Source organism: Eptatretus burgeri, chromosome 1 (genome assembly GCF_056783735.1).
Source record: "Eptatretus burgeri isolate ZD-2024b chromosome 1, Ebu_testis_v1, whole genome shotgun sequence".
NCBI classification, from domain to species: Eukaryota; Metazoa; Chordata; class Myxini; order Myxiniformes; family Myxinidae; genus Eptatretus; species Eptatretus burgeri.
The window spans coordinates 47817645-47836359 of NC_140961.1; the positions used below are offsets into that span (position 1 = coordinate 47817645).

Consider the following 18715-nt stretch of genomic DNA (forward strand, 5'->3'; position numbering starts at 1 on the left):
TGCAGCTCACTCAGGTGCTGCTGTAAAAATCAAGGAGTCAAGTGTATTTCTGCTTGCGGCATCTGTCATGGTAACTCTTGCCTGCACATAAACCAGCTGGATGACAAGAGGAGTGAGGAAGATACTGGGGAGTTTGCTGAATAAGGTTGTAAAAGCTGACGAAGCAACATTTCCATTGAGCACAGTTCTGTTAAAAAGTCAATAAAATACATTTTATATGATCAAGGAGTGTTTTTTTCTCAAAAATAATGGTTGGAATCAATTCAGCACCCCAAAAAACCCCTAGTTAGACATCCCACAAGTCAATATTGGCAAAAGTTAATTTTCCGATTTTTTCGTGCAGGCCCTCTGAGCACCCGAACTTTGATTCCTCCCCAGAATTTTCCACAAGGATTTGGGTTTGCACTAATTGATAGGTGTTAGTAGACACCTCGATGAATACGTAAGTGAAGAAATTTTTTAACAGATGGTCAATACAATTTGCTAAAATTCCCTAAGGGGAAGGAAACCATGTTCAAGTCACAAGATATCATAGATAAATCTTAATGGGTTTTCCACTTTCTACATAAACTGGTTATTTTTGCACTATTTTGTTCACTAATTTTATAACGAATTCTTATTCCAGAACCGACAACTAATGGTGGATCGGTCACACACAGAATGTCTGAATCTTCAATCCAACATCTGTCCCCATCCAGTGGCCAATTGAGATATTTAGTAGGACCATGGGGATGCATGAAATTGATGTGATACTCATCAGAAATATCCTCTACAAGTCCAATCCATGGATTTTCGTCATAGATAGCACAAACATAGTTTTGCTTACTGATGTCAAACTCTAGTCCTGATTCATCATCTACCTCATCAGTTTCGCCATCGACTCCAGCCGCACATACAGTTTTAGGTTCTTCTTCTTGTTTGCTCAGTTTGAATGCTTTTATACTCTATTTTGATAATAGAACAAATCGATGAAATTTTTGAGTACCGGTGATTGTCCGCATTTTCCAGTCTTTCTTTCAATTTCAGTTTGTAATGCTCAACAATACCAGGCTGTACATTGATGAAGTGAATTCCTGGAATATTTTCCGTGCAAAATTTCATGATAGCATCGGAAGTTAGGATCGCATCTGCGTACGGGCATTGGAGGCTGGCTTTTGTTAATAACCTCTTTACAGTTCCGCCTAAACCGTCACATACACTTTTGCCATGTGAAGTGGCAAAAAGTTCCACTCAGCATTGATTCCAAAGTCCTCCAAATGAAAGCACAGGTTCAAAAAATTATACTTATTTTTATATTGTCCCGCGCATCCATCAAATGTCTATGTACGTCATGATTTGGTTGCATTTTTACGACCTTTGAATTTTGACCGAAAATATCTCGAGAACAAAAAAAAATACTACCCCTCGTTTTTTGATATGTTATAGTAGACAGTATGAACTTTCATTTTCATGCAAGGTAAGGTCAAGGTCACGAGGTCTTCAAGGTCAAGGTCAAATGTCATGTCCAAAAATCATCCACCCCTAACTTAACTAGATCGACGAACCGATGCTGGATTTGCATTCTATGGACAATTACCTTTCCAACGACACCAAAATAATCGAGATAGGGCAAGGGGTTGCTGAGATATGAGGATTTGAATTTTGGTGGAAACGCGACATTAGTCGAAAAGGTCAAAAGGTCTCAAGGTCATATCTCATCAACCGCTAGTCCGATTTAGCTAAAATTTTGTATGTGAACATAGATTATCATATGTAACATACATGCAAAAAATTAGCCCAATGTGAGGGGGTCGGGTCACAACCCTTGGGGGAACTGAGGTAGAATGACCCGTGTGTGTCCGAAAGTGTTGGGCCCGTCTTGTAAGTAGAACTGCATAAGTGTTTTTGCACATTGTAAATACTTGCATTGAATATTCGCTTTAAGTCTCGCTTCTGTTGTCATTTATTTGCTGTTAATAAATTTATTAGAAATGTTCCCAGTTCGTTTCTGTCCCTTCTTGTATTGGTCCAGCATGGTTCGTATCCGAGTTTAGATGGGGTTTCATCCCCGGTAATCGGTACATCGTAGCTGGATCGTCCTGGGCAGGCCCGCTCGACTGCATCCGAGCCGGAGTTGGTCGGTGGAAGTTGATACTCTACCGTAGCTGGTAGAGTGATCCGGTTCGGCCAGACGTTCCGAGGGCATGAATCCCCGGTAGCCAAGACTGCGTGATTACTTAGGTATATTGGATCAGGACAATTAACCCTACGCCACGCGGTCGAGATATTGGCGTTTCATGGTCGATTAATCGACCCACCGGCTTCAGAGTTATCCGGAGCGACGGCCTAGAATTCCGGGGAGACCGGTGGGAGATGGCGTAAACTTCCCCACCCAGCGGTCGTTCTCGCCACCGACCCCCGGCCCACAACAAATTGGAGTCAGGAGTGGGACCACAAACCCCACGCCTCCACAATAAATTTACAGGGTTCGAATCCACAACAAATTGGTGTTCAAGGAGCCGGGGTTCGAACCCCTCTGCCTCCATAGAGAAATTTACGGGACTCGGATCAGGGGTGTGCTTGGCAACCCCCCCCCTCCGAAATTAAGAGCAAGATCCAAATTTTAGTGATTCTCGGTACGGACCAAGACGTGCTGGTACAGGTGGGTCCTGATATAATGTTAAAGGTCCCATGACGCTCAAAAGTTTCTGGTTATTTATATATTAACTTGACCTTCCTAGTGAAGAAATCACCCATGTTTCTTTTTTAAAATCAACAATGGGATAATTAGACAAATATTTCGAACATTTGTAGTGGTTTTCACAACTTGCTATGCCCCGCCCCTCAAAAAAGTTGAGTTCAGCGAACCGCAGGTCACGTGACCGTTGATGTCATCTCCAGAACGCAACTCGCTCAGAGTGGATTGATTAGACGTCACGCGCCGTATAAAGTACGTACAAATGCATTGTGCACATGTGTTTGCTATCTCACTGATCATCTTAATTCCTGTGATTGTTTCGCGGAAAATAAATTCTGCTTCTGAGCCGTGTATGCACAACAATCACGAGGCAATTATTTATCCCTTTAATACCTTGTCGTAGTCGTGTACAAATCCAATACATGTATGCATAATAAAGGGCTATACCATGTCCACAAAATATAAAATGTGACTGTTGAACCTTTTCATTGAATAAGAAACCTACAGGGACATACAAGTAAAATACTAAAGATTAATATTGCATCATTTCAAGGCGCAAGGAGATAATTTTAAAATCAAACAATGTGAAAAACCTGCACCCACATTTTGCAGCATATAGAATTGTTCGTTGAAACCAGCCTGCTGGGATAGGTACGATTCCACATACATGCAAGCCAGGTATGGCTGCACTCGACATACATTGGTTTATTCTAAAGTGAAGGAACTGCTTCCATTGGCTTGCTATTCATTAACAATTAGCCAAAATGCTGTAATAAATAAACAGGGAAAAATATGTTGACAACTATGAAAGACAAATTTATCTGTCCTATTACACGGCCTCATGGCCTCGGGACTCTTACGCATTGACTTATACATTGTGTGCATGCTAAAGGCCCGGTCACACCTTGACGTTTTAGCCAACGTATGCCGATTTTTGAATTTTTTTTCTAAAACGCTGGCACACGTTGAATACGTTATGGGTAAGTTTTGATAACATTGAGAGCACGCTGGCATACGTCGTAGTACGTTGCCATACGTCGTTGTACGTTGGCTTTAAACGTTGTACTTTTCGGTTGTCCTCAAATTTTTTCATGCTTGAAATTTCACGACGTATGCCGGCGTATGACTCACACGTTCCGCTACGCTAGCCAGAAGTTGTAGGCACGGTCTGCGATCGTTGACAGACGTCAACACATGCTACTTGTAAGTTAATCATAAGTTGAGACACGCCGAGGTAATGTTTAGCGTACCCGAAACTTATTTCTAACCTATGATTAACCTGTTGTTGGTACGTTACGCGATCGTTGCCACATGTCGACAGACGTTGCTTTTAAGTTACTCATAGGCTGAAAGACGTCGGTATAATGGATCGTCCTTGCGTCAGCGTCCACGGCCACGGCCAGGACACTTATTTGCAGCATTCTTCAAACTTTTCTTCGGCATGACGAGGATGTTCACACTTCGATGTCTAGCTTGGCAATGATTCCAATTGTCCATCGGCAGCGTCTATTGAAAATAGTCGAGTTTGAGCGTTTTAACACGTTCAGAAGAAACGCTTCAAATTTCCAAACCCCAGCGTCAAAAAAAAAATAAAAAAAATAAAAAAAAAAAAGGCGAGTGACAGCAATTTAAATCGTTCATTGTAAAACTAGCTGAGTGGTACCGTTTAAAAGTCGTTGAGTGTAAAAAAAATCCAATTGTTGAGCGCAAGCGTCTACTTTCAATAGTGGAGATGCAGCCATTTAAATCGTTGAGTGGCAGCCTATGAACCTACCCGTGGACACGCGGACGCAAGGACGATCCATCATAACCCACACCCTCACCCTCACACCCACCTACTACTGCCAACATGAACAAACTACTACTAATACTAATACTAATACTAATACTGATACTAATACTGATACTGATACTGCTGACATGGACATCGACTCAAAAAGGAACTCGAAAACACTGTTGGGTTCCCCTTTTATGAGCAGCATTTTTATATACCAATTCCCAAAACTGCTGCGAACACGTCTTTATATGGCAGTTGTAAGCTAGAAACACATTCTTTTTTTTTTTTGTCGCTCGGAAGACGTCATTGGAATACGTCTACATACGTCGATGTGTGTTGGGACTACGTAAAGAATTGGTTCAAAGCACGTCAAACATAAGTTAGAAATAAGTTTCGCGTAAAAAAGACATTACCGCGACGCGTTTCGACTTATGAGTAGCTTATAAGTAGCGTTTGTGGACGTGTGTAAGCGTCCACATATCGTGTGTAAAACTTATCCCCATCGCATGCGGAACGTGTGTCATACGCCGAGTACGTCCAAAAATTTTAAACATGTTTAAAATTTCCTGACGTACTCTACTTACTACGACTTATGATAGCGTATTTAGCGTTCTACTCGCACATACCAAACTTACCCATACCGTATTCGACGTGCCCCAACGTTTTAGACACACTTTTTGTTACGTCGGCATACGCTGGCAAGATCGCCAAGGTGTGACCGCGATTTTGACCCTTCCATTTCTACGGCAGTTATGATTTGAATCGTTGTGCGTCAGCCTTTTAATAGGCGACGCCACGACATCGTCGGCGATGCGTGCAACGCGCTATGCCTGAGTTAGACTATCGTTGGGCATCGGTTGTGTAGGCCGACAACAGGTTCAGCATTCCTTGGTATAAGTTATCTATAACACAACGAAACGTTCTGTGTAGTTACCAATGCGTTATACATAAGACCAAGTCGCTATGAATACGTCCGAATCTTTAAAAAAAAATATCAAAAGTTCAACGTAAGCCAGCGTTCTACATAAATTTTAACACGTTGCCATCGCTGGCTAAAACGTCAAGGTGTGACCGGGCCTTAATACAAGTTAGTGTCAACTCCAGAGTCCAGACGAGTCCGATAAATCTGTCGTCTGTCTGACTAGTCCGATAAATCTGACGTGCTGTAGCTTTCTTTTATTATTCTCTTTACTTCATTGTTTTCTACTGGTGCTACATGACGACAGTAGGAATAAAATAAATAAAAATGCAACAGAACGTCAGATTTATCGGACTACTCTAGACAATTGTCGCAAGGTGTGTTCTGCACACAAGTTTTCATCGTATCCGGACAGCGAGATTGCTTCGTTTTATGCGCAGAGAGATACGGCCGATGACATGGGCTGACCTTGCTTGTGATTCATTCGCCGTGGTGCAACATGTCCGCTGTGCTGCGCTGGTCACGTCACCTCACTAAAGTATTTCTGATATCGAGCAGTATGCAAGTACAATTTACATTTTTGAATTACGAGTAGGATTTAGTCTAACCAGTTGTTATTGCCAAGTCTTCCTTCGATGTCCTCCTGATTATAATGAACGCTGGGAATTTCATCACCAGTTTCCTCTGCTTGTCCTGCTTCAGGCTCGAACTGGCAAGGCCGTATTTAACTTCCAGCTGCCTGAACTTCACCTCCCGCGACTACGTTATCCGACAATTCTCCTTCTGATTCAGACCAAAATCCTTCATTTCTCTCACACTCACTGTCGCGACCAGACAAATCAAAGTCCATGTCATCCATTATTCAAAACCAAATGTTTGATTTTTTAAAAGCAGAAATGAAAAGCGTTTGAGTCGACCAATCGAATGTGGAAATGCACAGAAAGCCAATACAATCACGTGGACCACCAACCCGAGTAATTTACGTGCAGCCTTTGTTGTTCTGGAGATGATGTCATGTGGGTCACGCCTCTTTCAGTGGATTTCGGCAAAATTTTTAGGGGCGTTCCCGAAGAGGTTTGTTTTTTTTATTTTACAGTTTACAGAATGAGTATTGTGAAAAGCCATTGTCAGATCAGAAATCACGATGAAAAACTCCTATAGTATATATATATATATATATATATATATATATATATATATATATATATATATATATATATATATATATATATATATATATATATATATATATATATATATATATATATATATATATATATATATATATATATATATATATATATATATATATATATATGTATATATATATATATATGTATATATATATATATATGTATATATATATATATATGTATATATATATATATATATATATATGTATATATATATATATATGTATATATATATATATATGTATATATATATATATATATATATATGTATATATATATATATATATGTATATATATATATATATGTATATATATATATATATATATATATATATATATATATATATATATATATATATATATATATATATATATATATATATATATATATATGCAATTTCAGTACTTTTGAGTGTCATGGGACCTTTAAAGGAATCCGTGGCTCAGGACAACACCTGTGAGGAAGACCTTTCCCTGCAACCAAACCCAGAGGTAACACCGGGGCAAACAACGCAGCAGTTAATGGAGTTGATGAAAATGCTGCAAGCACTGAGGAGTGATATGAAAAACATGGGAATAGACTTACCAACAAGCTGGAAGGCAGGGCTGGCAGAGGTAAAGGGCGAAATTGAAAATGTGGATCGGAATTTTGCAAATGGGATCAGGACGGAACATAGAGGAACGACCGAGTCGAGGGGGAGTGCAACGGCTGTTCGGACCGCGATGGAGACGGGTAAGGTCGAGGGGACGAGTGACGCCGTAATAATTAAGGGAGAAATGTGTAAACTCGGACAGGGTATGACAGAATTAACAGAGACATAAAAGGGAGATAGATCAGGTAAAAGAGACGCAGAAATTAGAGGCGGTAAAGGACGAGTTACACAAAATTAAAAAGTAACACACACACACACACACACACACACACACACACACACACACACACACACACACACACACACACACACACACACACACACACACACACACACACACACACACACACACACACACACACACACACACACACACACACACACACACCTGGTAGGGGACATTGAGGTTGAGCTTGGGGAATGCGTCGAGACCCAATGCGAGGGTCAGAATAACCTCCCACAGGAACGAGGGGAGATGGTATGCTCCCTCGAGGCAGGCCGTGACGAGGTGAGTCCGGTAAGGCCATGCGAGGTTGAGCGGGAGCATGGCGCGAATGAGCACATGCCGAGCTTGGGGGGGTATAAAAACCCCGGGATTTTTTGGGTTAACCCAAGCACCAAGTATGAATATCCCAGAGTGTGTGTTGGAGCGTGTGAGTGATGCGAATGACATGGCATGTATGAGTGCATGCGTGGAATTGGGACACGGACCGATTCAGATGGGAGACGTGGGTCGTGTAACGGACGGGAACGGCGAGCCCAATGGGCCGCATGGAACTATTTTGGAAATCGTGCCGGCTTCGCGGGACATCGCGTGTGAGGTCCGTTCCGTGTTTTGGGAACGGCCCAGGCGCGCACGACTCCGTGATCGGGAGTCCCGTGATTGGTACGAAACCACCACGTGGACAGCTAAAATCGCGGCGATGGTGTGAATTTGGAAAGCACGTGGCCCCATGTGACCACGTGTTCGGAGGCCGATGTGACGCATGGAGCAAGTCCCGGGGACGTCACGGCAAGCTTCGTAGGGTCCGTGTGCGAGTGACATCGGCAGGGACCGCGCGGCACGAAGGCCACGTAAGTAGAGCACGCTGGCTCACATGGTGGTTGGCTCGGAGGCGAGCGGTTGATGCGATCGACGGGGCGACAATACGCTTTTGATTATCGCCCATACGAAGGGGACGAGCGAGTCATAGACCGCCGCCCTGGCGAAGCAAGGTTCGGAGGGCCTTGCTCAGAGTACACGATGCCCTGCCGGGATGTAGCGAACATCCTCGTGATTGGGCAAAGGAGCACTAGTTCGTGGGGAGGGTTTAGCAAAAGATAGACCGGCCTCATGGGGCATGAGCAGTCCTCCATGGGGCCCAGTGGGAATTTAGTTTAGAATTACAAATGGATTGGGGACATGGACAGACATGGACCGCGTAGTGGGGACGTAGATTAGCTACATATAATTAAACGGAACGTGCACTAGTGTAAGTGATGTCAAGGGGCACGAGCTAGTTAAGGGAACGTAGCTAGCAGAGTGTCAGTGTTGAAGTGAATTGGTGAAATAAAACGAAATGAAAGAAACATAATGAACGAATGTGGGTCAGCGGCCCTGAGTGCGAGTGGAGTGAATGTGGAATGCATGGTGCGAATGAAAGATTGGGGGGAGGAGTGAATCCCACCCAAGGGAACCCGGGGTTAGTGTAACGTTAGTTCGTGGGTTAGTTAAATTAACCAATCGGATGTGGTTTTGTTGTTGGTGTTGGATGAAGGCACGAAACCTTTTTGTAGGGTGCAGGAGTCTATTGACCGGCTGGGAGCATGGCTGTGGAAATGTGCGCACTGAGTAGAGGGCCCCCTGGGCACCGGAGTGGTCGGCCAGAGTAGGCCATAGGTCTAAGGGACCGAGTTAGTGTAATGGGCACTGGCAGCCCACGGAAACGGGACCCGGAGCACCAAAATGCCACGTGGGCATCGAAGGGGACACTGCCAGGGGCATTCCCCACATTCATACGGAGTAGGTAGGCTCGGAGACAGCCTCAGCGACCCGGGGGTGCCATAGTTCGAGTTCGGCAGATGGGTATACCTGCCAGTTGAGCCACGCTGCCCAGCCACAAAACTGTGCAAGAGCACGAGAGAAAATTTGTGGGCCGGGCCCAAATTAATAACGAAAACCAACACAGGTGACGGGAATCATGGTTTCTAGAACTGATAGTTTAAAGCATTGGTCCCCAATCTGCGGCCCGCGGTCCGCATGCAGCCCATGGAGCGCTATACTGCGGCCCGCGAGGACTTTCCAATCAAAACACATTTCCATGTAGCAATTTTGAAGGGGTTTACACAATGCCACTGCCAGACAGCGCCATAACCTGAAAAGCCTTCCACAATGCCACTGCCGGCCACTGCCTCTTACTGCCGGGAGGAATCAAATCAATTTGCATCAATAAAATGCATCAAATTTTTTCTGGTTCCCAACATCCTTGGGAGTAGTGAATGCGGCCCGTGGGATCAAAAGGTTGGGGACCACTGGTTTAAAGAGACAGGTGTGTTGAAAAGCACTGGGGATAGATTAACGTTTAATAAATGCGAGGATAGATAGGAAACGTGTACCCCTACGCACCATCCATCCTTTCGCTGTTTGTGGGCCACTGGACTCACCTTGGGAAATTGCTGGAATCTGAGGAAGTTATTCTGAGGCTGCATTGGACCTCGAGACAGATTCACTAGTCTCTTCCTCAATCCCCTCAAAAAGGATCTTAGGGATTGGGGATAGACAGTTTTGACAGGTGAGCCAAACAAGGACAATAAAGGGGGTAAGGGACGCAAGTAATTATTAAAAAAAATAAAAAAATAAAATACAAAGTCCAAATTTCGTTGTTGCTTTGTTGCAAGCTAATGGGGGTGGGCATGGACAAAGACAGGCAAAGGCGATAGGTTGGGGGGAACCATAGGGTAGGTCTGAGCCCGTTTTCAGACCGGCCGGCGCCACCACACTCCCTCCACAACCTCACGAGACCAGACCGAGGCCGGCCAGCTTCATGTGCCAACCTGTCGCACCTAACCTGGTCTGCATATGCCATGCTTGCCTGCCTTTGCCTTGCCTCCATACTGCCCATACCTTTGTTTGCATTCCCATGTCACAACCTTCACCATGTGCTCCAGGACCACCTCTGAAAGTGTTTTGCAAGGACTGCCCTGCAGGCAGCCGCATTCCAGGGGACTGCATTTCAGCAGCCCGGATACCTCCTTGTTGTTACATGAAAGCCAGTTCAAATGGACCGGGGACTGCACTGAGCAGCCCGGAGCTCTTGTTGCATAAAGGCCAGTTCAAATGGCCTGTGAGATGGCGTATGGCCTGCCGTGTTAGGGTGAGTTGCCTCCAGCAGCCAAAAGGAAAAACAACAAGAAGAAGAATTCAACGACAAACAAGGGACTGGCCCTAAAGAGATCCGACCATCGATGCCTGCTGCGCACTCACCCACCAATGTTAACTTTGCTGTGTTTTCTTTCCTCAAGTCACAGGTCCTGAGCCATGGGTAGTGTAAATATTAGAAATGTACATAATTTTAGCCCACCTGTTTGTTTAGCGCCAGCAATGTAGTTAAGTTGTCCGAGTGAGTCTGTTAGTTTAGTTACGCAACGCACTAGGTTATTTATTTTTGGGACATGTATTCTAATGTCGCACTCAGGGATCCGTAGGTTAAACGTACTAGGGGAAAACCTACACCTACATGCCACACGAAAATTGACGACTCGGGTCGAGTCTATAAAAAAGGGGGGGGGGTAGTGTTACGAATCTGGAAACCATGCGCACTCAACATTCAGGTCCCAAAGTTAGTTATGCCAGTAAGTACGTGTGAGACAGGTCCCTTCGTTTTGTCTAGTGGGAGAGTCGAATATGTGCGTTGTGACGTCTTTAGTTAGGTTTTACATCCAACGAACCCTCCAACAAGCCATCTAACACCCAACAACCATCCCATCTGCATGACCCACCTACGCATCACATGCCATCACCACCCGTTGGCTGCTCTTACCTTGACTTGCCGAGAGGGGGCCTCGCAGTTCCAGTCCTCGGCTCATAATTCTTGTATGGCTTTTTCAGCGTTGACCCTGTTACTCTTTGCGAGCGAAGCCACGTGGAGGAATAACTGGGGTCTCCGAACAGGGGCCACGGCTCCGCCCCAATAGGGTGTGGTCGTCGGCTAATGACGGACGGACAGCGAGATGATTCTCGCTAAGGCCTCTCCCCGTGTGGGAGGAGAGATATTGTTACGAATCTGGCAGCCATGAGCACACAACAGACAGGTCCCCGGAGCTCAGTTATTTCGTTAAGTATATGTGTATCATTAGAATCCATCCCCTGTGTCTAATGGGTGATTAAATGTTCGTGCGTTGTGAGAGTTATTTTGATAGTCAGAGTTTTCTTTTACATCTTCGCTTTCACAACAACAACACCTTTCACCTTCGCTCCATCCTGACACCATAACACCCATGGTGGGCGGAGTTCAACGAAGGACTTGGCGTCTCTCTCGACCAATCAGAGAGATGCGAGCGAGTTTTCCGTCGTTCAGCCAATGGGAGCCAACGCAGGACAATATTACTCATCTTCCTGTTTGGGGGGCAGTCCGCCATGACGCCCGCAACGCCCCCACCCCCCGGTCCAATCAGCGGATTTGGCGCCCCTTTTGGCCAATCACGGAGGCGACGAGCGCATTTGCGCACCAAAACTGTCCAGTGAGGGAGAGCGGGTCGGAGGAGGCGGCTCCTCCCCTCTGGAGAAGGAGTGAATAATTGTTCGGCGCGATCCGACTGGAAGCAGTTGTAGTTGGTTTTTGTCTGCTGGATCGTCCCAGATCGCCTGGCCTTGCCTGCTGGTGCTCGCTGCCTTGTCCGCGCTGGTTGGCGTCCGTCCTTCATCCTCCATCCCTGGTACTTGGAGTGGCATCGTTGATGTGGGTTCGAGTCCCACCGATCCAGAACGTCGAAGACCACACGAGGTGGACAGGTCCAAGATTGCTCTGGTCTCCAGCTCACCCTTTCCTCGAGCTGGAAGCCTTCAATAAAGACCCGACGGGGTCCATTTCTGGGTATCTGTGTGTGCGTGTGTGTGTCCGTGGGCCCCGTCTATAAGTAGAACTGTTAAGTGCCTTTTGTTGTACATCATTTGCCTTGCTTAGTCGTGATAACTCTGCCTTTACGTACTCCCCTCATTCCCCAATTATTGTTGAAAATAAATTCCCCTCTTGCTGAATGTCCCAGCTCGTCCTTGTCATTTCTATCATTGGTTTGCCATGCTGCGAATGGGAATTAGGAGGCCTCATTGTTACCGTAATCGTGCAATCGGCCCGGCAGGAAGCTGGTACCCTCCGCTCGGGGTACGACTCGGATCCGGCTCGGTATCGGCCCGGATCGCGCAGATCCTGCCGAGGGTGAATTTCCCCGGTAGATTGGACGACGGGGGTATTTAGGTATATTGAAATTGGCAATTGACCCTATCCCACGTGGTCGACCTATTGGCGATCTTTGGTCCGACAAGGGACCCGTGACCTTTCGGATTTATCTGAAAGGTACGACCTAAATTCCGGGTGTTCGGTGGAGCCGACTCTACTGGTCCCCCTAGCGGTCGTGCTCGCCACCAAGACGCGGACCCACAACAATTGGTGATCAGGAGTGCGATTCGGCCCCTCCGCCTCGGTAGAGAAATTCACGGGATTTGGATCAGGGGTGTAGGGAGCAAACCCCCCCATGTCCCCCAAATTACGAGCAGTTCAAATTATTCCCGGAACGCAACATGGCGAACCAAGATGGGCTGGAACAGGTGGGTAGTAGTGTCGTGTTAGAGGAACCCATGGTCCCGGACACTACCCCCATGCAAGAACTTTCCCCGCAACCGAACCCAGAGGTCGCATTGGGAGCGGCGGTGTATGACACTCCCCCCCTCCGTCAAATCCCCCCCCACCCCCGGTCCACGGCGAATCGGCCTCGTCGGGACCATCTGACTTCAACCGCATTATGGAGGGAATGAAGCTATTGATGTAAAACATGGAAAACCGGATGGATGCCAAAATGGAGGCAAACACGCAGGCACGGAGGGGTGATATGCGAACGCAGCGAGGGGAAATGCAGAGCATGGGGTTAAGCCTGCAGGCGAGCGTAAGAGGAATAATGGCGGCACCACGTGGCGGAGCGAGTGGACCAACAAGGAGTGTGGAATGTGTTCGGCCCGCAATGGAGACGGGTGAGGTTGGGACGATGAGAGACACCACGATCATTGATGGGGAGACCGAAACGTGTAGGGTGAGACACGAGGGGACGACGGAAGAACCAAAGGAGGTGACGGAGACGCAGGAAATAAAAGTGACAAAAAGCCAGGAAGTAACGGAAATAATAAACGAGGTGATGGAGATGCAGAAACCAAAAGAGGGGGACGAATTGAATGAAACTAAAGACGAGCACACACACATAGAGTTAGTAAGGGACAATGGGCTTGAGCTGGTAGAATGTTTTGGGACCTGGTGCGAGCATCAAGATAGCCTCCTTCAGGAACAGAGGGAGATGGTATGTTCCCTCGAAGTGGACTGCGTCCAGGTAGGTCTGGTCGGGCGGAATGAGGTTGAGCGAGTGAGTGATGTGTGGGGGAAAAATTTATATTAATGTATTTTAAATTGTAACAAATGGAGTTTCAGAAAATGTAACTTTTATGCTGCAAATTGAATTGGCTGTCATTTCTGGCCAAAAGACTTTTGCCCGAAATGATAAGAAATGTGATGTTCTGGAGCAGAGTGACCGAGCTGATAAATGAACCTTTGCTTAGAAATGTACAAAGTGGCTTTTCGTCTAAAGGACACGTCTACAGTCTGGGTGAATATTCCCCAACCTCTCTCTCACGAAAGTATAAAATGCTTTGAAATCTAAAATTGTTTTCAGTGCAAGCACGTGAGGAAGTATAGTTTCTCAGTGGCTTGTACTCCTTGGAACTGACCAAGTACCAAGTTAGAATAAAACTCTGATGTAATGTAGAAGTGAATTGAATCGGGTTGGTCTAACTGTTAACTAAAGTAAGAATAAATGAAATAGAACCAAATAATATTGCAATCAAATGGGGATTCTTAAGTTCATTGTACAAGGGTGAGAAGTGTATGGTGTATAATTAGGAAATAAATTGTTTCACAAGGAAGGACTTGTGTGGACATCAGTTTTATCAGTGTTGATAGGGTTTTTGTAGGATTTTATAATCAAATCGGACAAACGTTAAACTCTGTCTGAAGTCAAATAGGATTCCATAATCGGCCAGTTAGAATCCTTCAGGAGGACAACGATCACAACAAGGTGGGTTTAAAAAATCCACATCAGATGCAAACGGGTCCATGCAGAGTTTGGGGGGGGGGGGTTGAGGCTTTGGGATCCCTTGTGTGGACTCCCACCCCCAGTGTGATTGTCCCAGAGTGTGTGCTGAAATGTGTGCCAGAAGGTGAGTATGGTGTGAGTAACATGGCATGCGTGAGTGCATGCGAGGAATTGAAGCACGGATGGATTCAGACGGGAGACAAGAGTAGCGAGCCTGGAAGGCCGCAAAGGGTTAATTTGGCTACTGAGCCAGGTTCGCGCGACAGCGCGTACGAGGTCCATGGCGAGTTTCGCGCACGTCCACGTCTTCATGATCCGGCCCGGAAACGTTCCACGTCGGATACGTATATTATTACATTGGATTTATTTATATCGGATACGTTGGATTTATTTATTTATTATTACATCGTGGGGCATTTATATCTGACGGTTTTATTATCCTTATAACTTTTTTGTTTCTAAACCAAATAAAATAAAATTTCGATACAACATAGGCACATACTTTCAGTTTTAAAAATCAATTTTCATTCTTTATTTCTTAAAAATTACATCAGACAAATGGGCCCCTTTCGAATTCGTGCATTCACGACAGCGGATCATCATATTGTTCATTACCGCAAGCAATGTCTCTTGATCAATAGAGTGGATGGTTGCAGTGATGTTTCATCAATTCATCGATCGATGTTGGATGTTCCTTATAAACTTTGCCCTTCAAAAATCCCCATAGGAAGAAATCTGGTGGAGTTAAATCTGCCAAATGAAAGTGTGCCTCATGTCATGATGACCTTGTTTGTGAACAGAAATTGGCATGCTCATTGCATTAAAAAAAAAAAATCTAAAAATTATTTTTAAAATGCTCATTGCATTTAAAGTGCTCCATCATTAAAAACTTTTAAGCATTCTCTGTAAAACAAAGAAAACAATAATTAATTATGCCAAGACTGCTTCTGGCTAGAAAGATTGCAAATGTGTCAAATATAAAATGTGTATCAAATGTATTATTATTTGTTTTTGAATTATCATCTTGTAAATATTTGTGTATGTTCGTTAAACGTGTCATTTTGAAACAACTGTATTTGTGTAATTGTAGTGGGTTTGAGGATAAACCCCTTTTGCTTTCCTGGTGCAGTGCACCAGGTGCATTGCCCTCCACCATGCCCTTTGAGCACGTGTTAAAATCTCCGAGGATCAACATATCTGCCTCCTCTTAAGAAGGGAATGCACGGCTGTCCAGGGGCTGTTGGTTTATATAAACGGCATTCTCTCTGTCTGCTTCTCTCTGTCTGCTTCTCTCTGTCTGCTTCTCTCTGTCTGCTTCTCTCTGTCTGCTTCTCTCTGTCTGCTTCTCTCTGTCTGCTTCTCTCTGTCTGCTTCTCTCTGTCTGCTTCTCTCTGTCTGCTTCTCTCTGTCTGCTTCTCTCTGTCTGCTTCTCTCTGTCTGCTTCTCTCTGTCTGCTTCTCTCTCTCTCTCTCTCTCTCTCTCTCTCTCTGCCTCTCTCTCTCTCTCTCTCTCTGCCTCTCTCTCTCTCTCTCTCTCTCTCTCTCTCTCTCTCTCTCTCTCTCTCTCTCTCTCTCTCTCTCTCTCTCTCTCTCTCTCTCTCTCTCTCTCTCTCTCTCTCTCTCTCTCTCTCTCTCTCTCTCTCTCTCTCTCTCTCTCTCTCTCTCTCTCTCTCTCTCTCTCTCTCTCTCTCTCTCTCTCTCTCTCTCTCTCTCTCTCTCTCTCTCTCTCTCTCTCTCTCTCTCTCATGCACAGCCACATCTTTTAAGTTAAAACTCCAAACTCGAGGTACAAATACAACTTTGTGAGGGTGTAACATAGGCTATGTGGCTGCAGCCTCACGTGGGGATGTGGCTGAGCGGGGGGAGGGCTTAAATTCTCCATGTAAATGTGAACCGTGTAGCGCCACCTGGTGGTGATGGCAAAGGGTATGACAATTTCCTTTTTTTAACCTGGGAAACACTGAGGTGAAATCTGTCTCTTCGCAAGGGTAAATGTGTCCTTTCCCTTGTCCACCCCCCTCCCATTTGCCTTTTCAACCCCACCCCCTTCCCGCCCCAACACCCCCAAAAAACAAAAAACGGAGCAGCCTGTGAAAGCCTGTCATCGTGTGTAACATTTCTAGTGGGAAGGTACATCAGGACAAACGGGGGACAAAAGTGGGGGAGGGGGGAGAAGGATGTGAGGAGAGGGATGGGGAAGGGTGGGGTGAGGGATTAAAGCACTCTATGCACAGGTAAATTTGTCTTCCTTTCCTTCTGTTTCTCACCCAAAATTTTTGGCAAACATGATGACTAATTGGTCTATCAGCAAAGCGATGGGTAGGCCCTGCTAGTATCTCAATACAATAATTTGGAAATCCATACCACTTCAGCAATTCTCCAAACAAACAGGTTTCAAACTTTTGAATAGCCTTTTCCTGGAACATGATTTTATACGAGAACAGGAACACGGCATCCCACTGTGATCTGGACTCTTTCCCATCAAAACAATTTCATCTGTCCCCTCCATGGCCATAGCAGCTTGCAAGCATTCATACATGAATCCAGTCGTATAGTTGTCCTTCTGAGTGCAAGCCTCAGTCATCTTCACAAATTTGTCTTCTTTTCCTTGAATCTATGAAATCACTTTGAGTTTGTCCTTTTGCTTCCTTCAATTGTCTTTCAACACAGCAGTTCATCACCAATATATTTTGTAACCCATGACTCGTATTTCACCTTTTTCTCTGCTTGCAGCTCTCTTTACTCACACAGATTTTTGTATGCATTTCTTGTCCACTTGCTCCCTCCTCCCCACGTCAACCTTCCACCATATTGCAACTTCATGATTCTCGACTTTTATACAATACAAACTTCCATTTTATTCCAGCCTCAGATCAGGCATGGGTCTGTCAAATTTCACCACACATCCTGAATTATATGTACCCTCTCGAGCTTGCTTCCTTTTTCTGCACCCAGATATTATGCTGAAACTGGCCTAAAATTCATTCGCTTCGACACAGTTGTTCCACACACCATCCATTGAAATTACACGCCTGCATAATTTCGTTTCAGCTAGTAGGACAGCCTAAATGTCTGCACACTTGCCTCTGAGCAATATAGCCTGGGTTCAAAATCGCAGGGCGATTCATCTATGTGTGTGCCATCCCTTGGAAGGACGTTAAACTGGGTATCCCATCTGCCAGCATGAGTTGGTGGACGTGAAATTCCCAATGTGTCCTTCGTGAAGAAGAGGAAAGCTAGCACCAGCACCATGAACAAATTACAAATTCCTGCACACCTCCTGTTGGAGTTTCAACCCACCCAGGATTTTACTCCTTGCCAAAGGATCTGCTTCAGTTGTACTGACATTTTATGTCGAGGAGGTGGGGGGAACCTTTCCTCGTCAAAGGGCCATCTACACCATAATGGAGCTAAGTGTTTGTTATATCCTCCTAGACAAAGCGTCAATGGTCCATGAAACTCGGCTATATTGTACTTAGTATACATTGACTCTGGATCGCTCTGCTTTTTAGCTCATGAGCAAAAATGTACATACTCGCTCATTATCACCTGTTACTCCACTACATTTTCCAAAAAATGCTGTGACAACATATTAGGTGTCTCCACATGGCTATCTTCAATTAGAACCCCGTAAAAGCCACTCAAGAATCAACGCCTCATTCGGAAAAAAATGGCACATCAAAAAGGAATGAAATCACGACAACCACCACCTCTGCCACCCATCCATGGAACGGGTAATCTACTAGAAAAAAACTAATTGTTAAACTTTCTGCAGGCCGGTTATATGCACAGTGAAACATAAACATCCTGATTCTTGATACCAACTAAACAAAAGTAACATATAAAATCATATACATGTTAATAATAGTCATATTAGTCAAATTGACATGTAGGCTGGAGGTTCTCCAGACTTTGTGTAGAGTGTGGTGAATCTATCCATCCATAATTTTGGCTCATATTATCTAGTGTCTGTAAAACTTACCTTTCAGATCTTCTGCACCACTGCATTTTTGAACTGATGCCGTGATTGCATTCCTTTTGCAATCTGAAAGGGTGGGTGGGATGTATGAATTAGTTCTTGGAAGAAAGAAAAGTGTAATAATTCCATTCAAGTTCTGTTTGTGCTGCTTGACACTGCAGTCCCTCCAGTGAATGTTGGTTATTT

General features: G+C 44.9%; 1 protein-coding gene across 1 annotated transcript in view; it reads right to left on the bottom strand.

Annotated features, from left to right (window-relative positions):
- LOC147034421 (uncharacterized) overlaps positions 1–18715 on the bottom strand; it is a 159963-nt gene that overhangs the window by 123801 nt on the left and 17447 nt on the right. The window contains exon 3 of the mRNA XM_085883141.1: positions 18533–18595. Coding sequence (XP_085739267.1) covers positions 18533–18595 — 63 coding nt within the window. The remainder of the gene's footprint in view (positions 1–18532; positions 18596–18715) is intronic.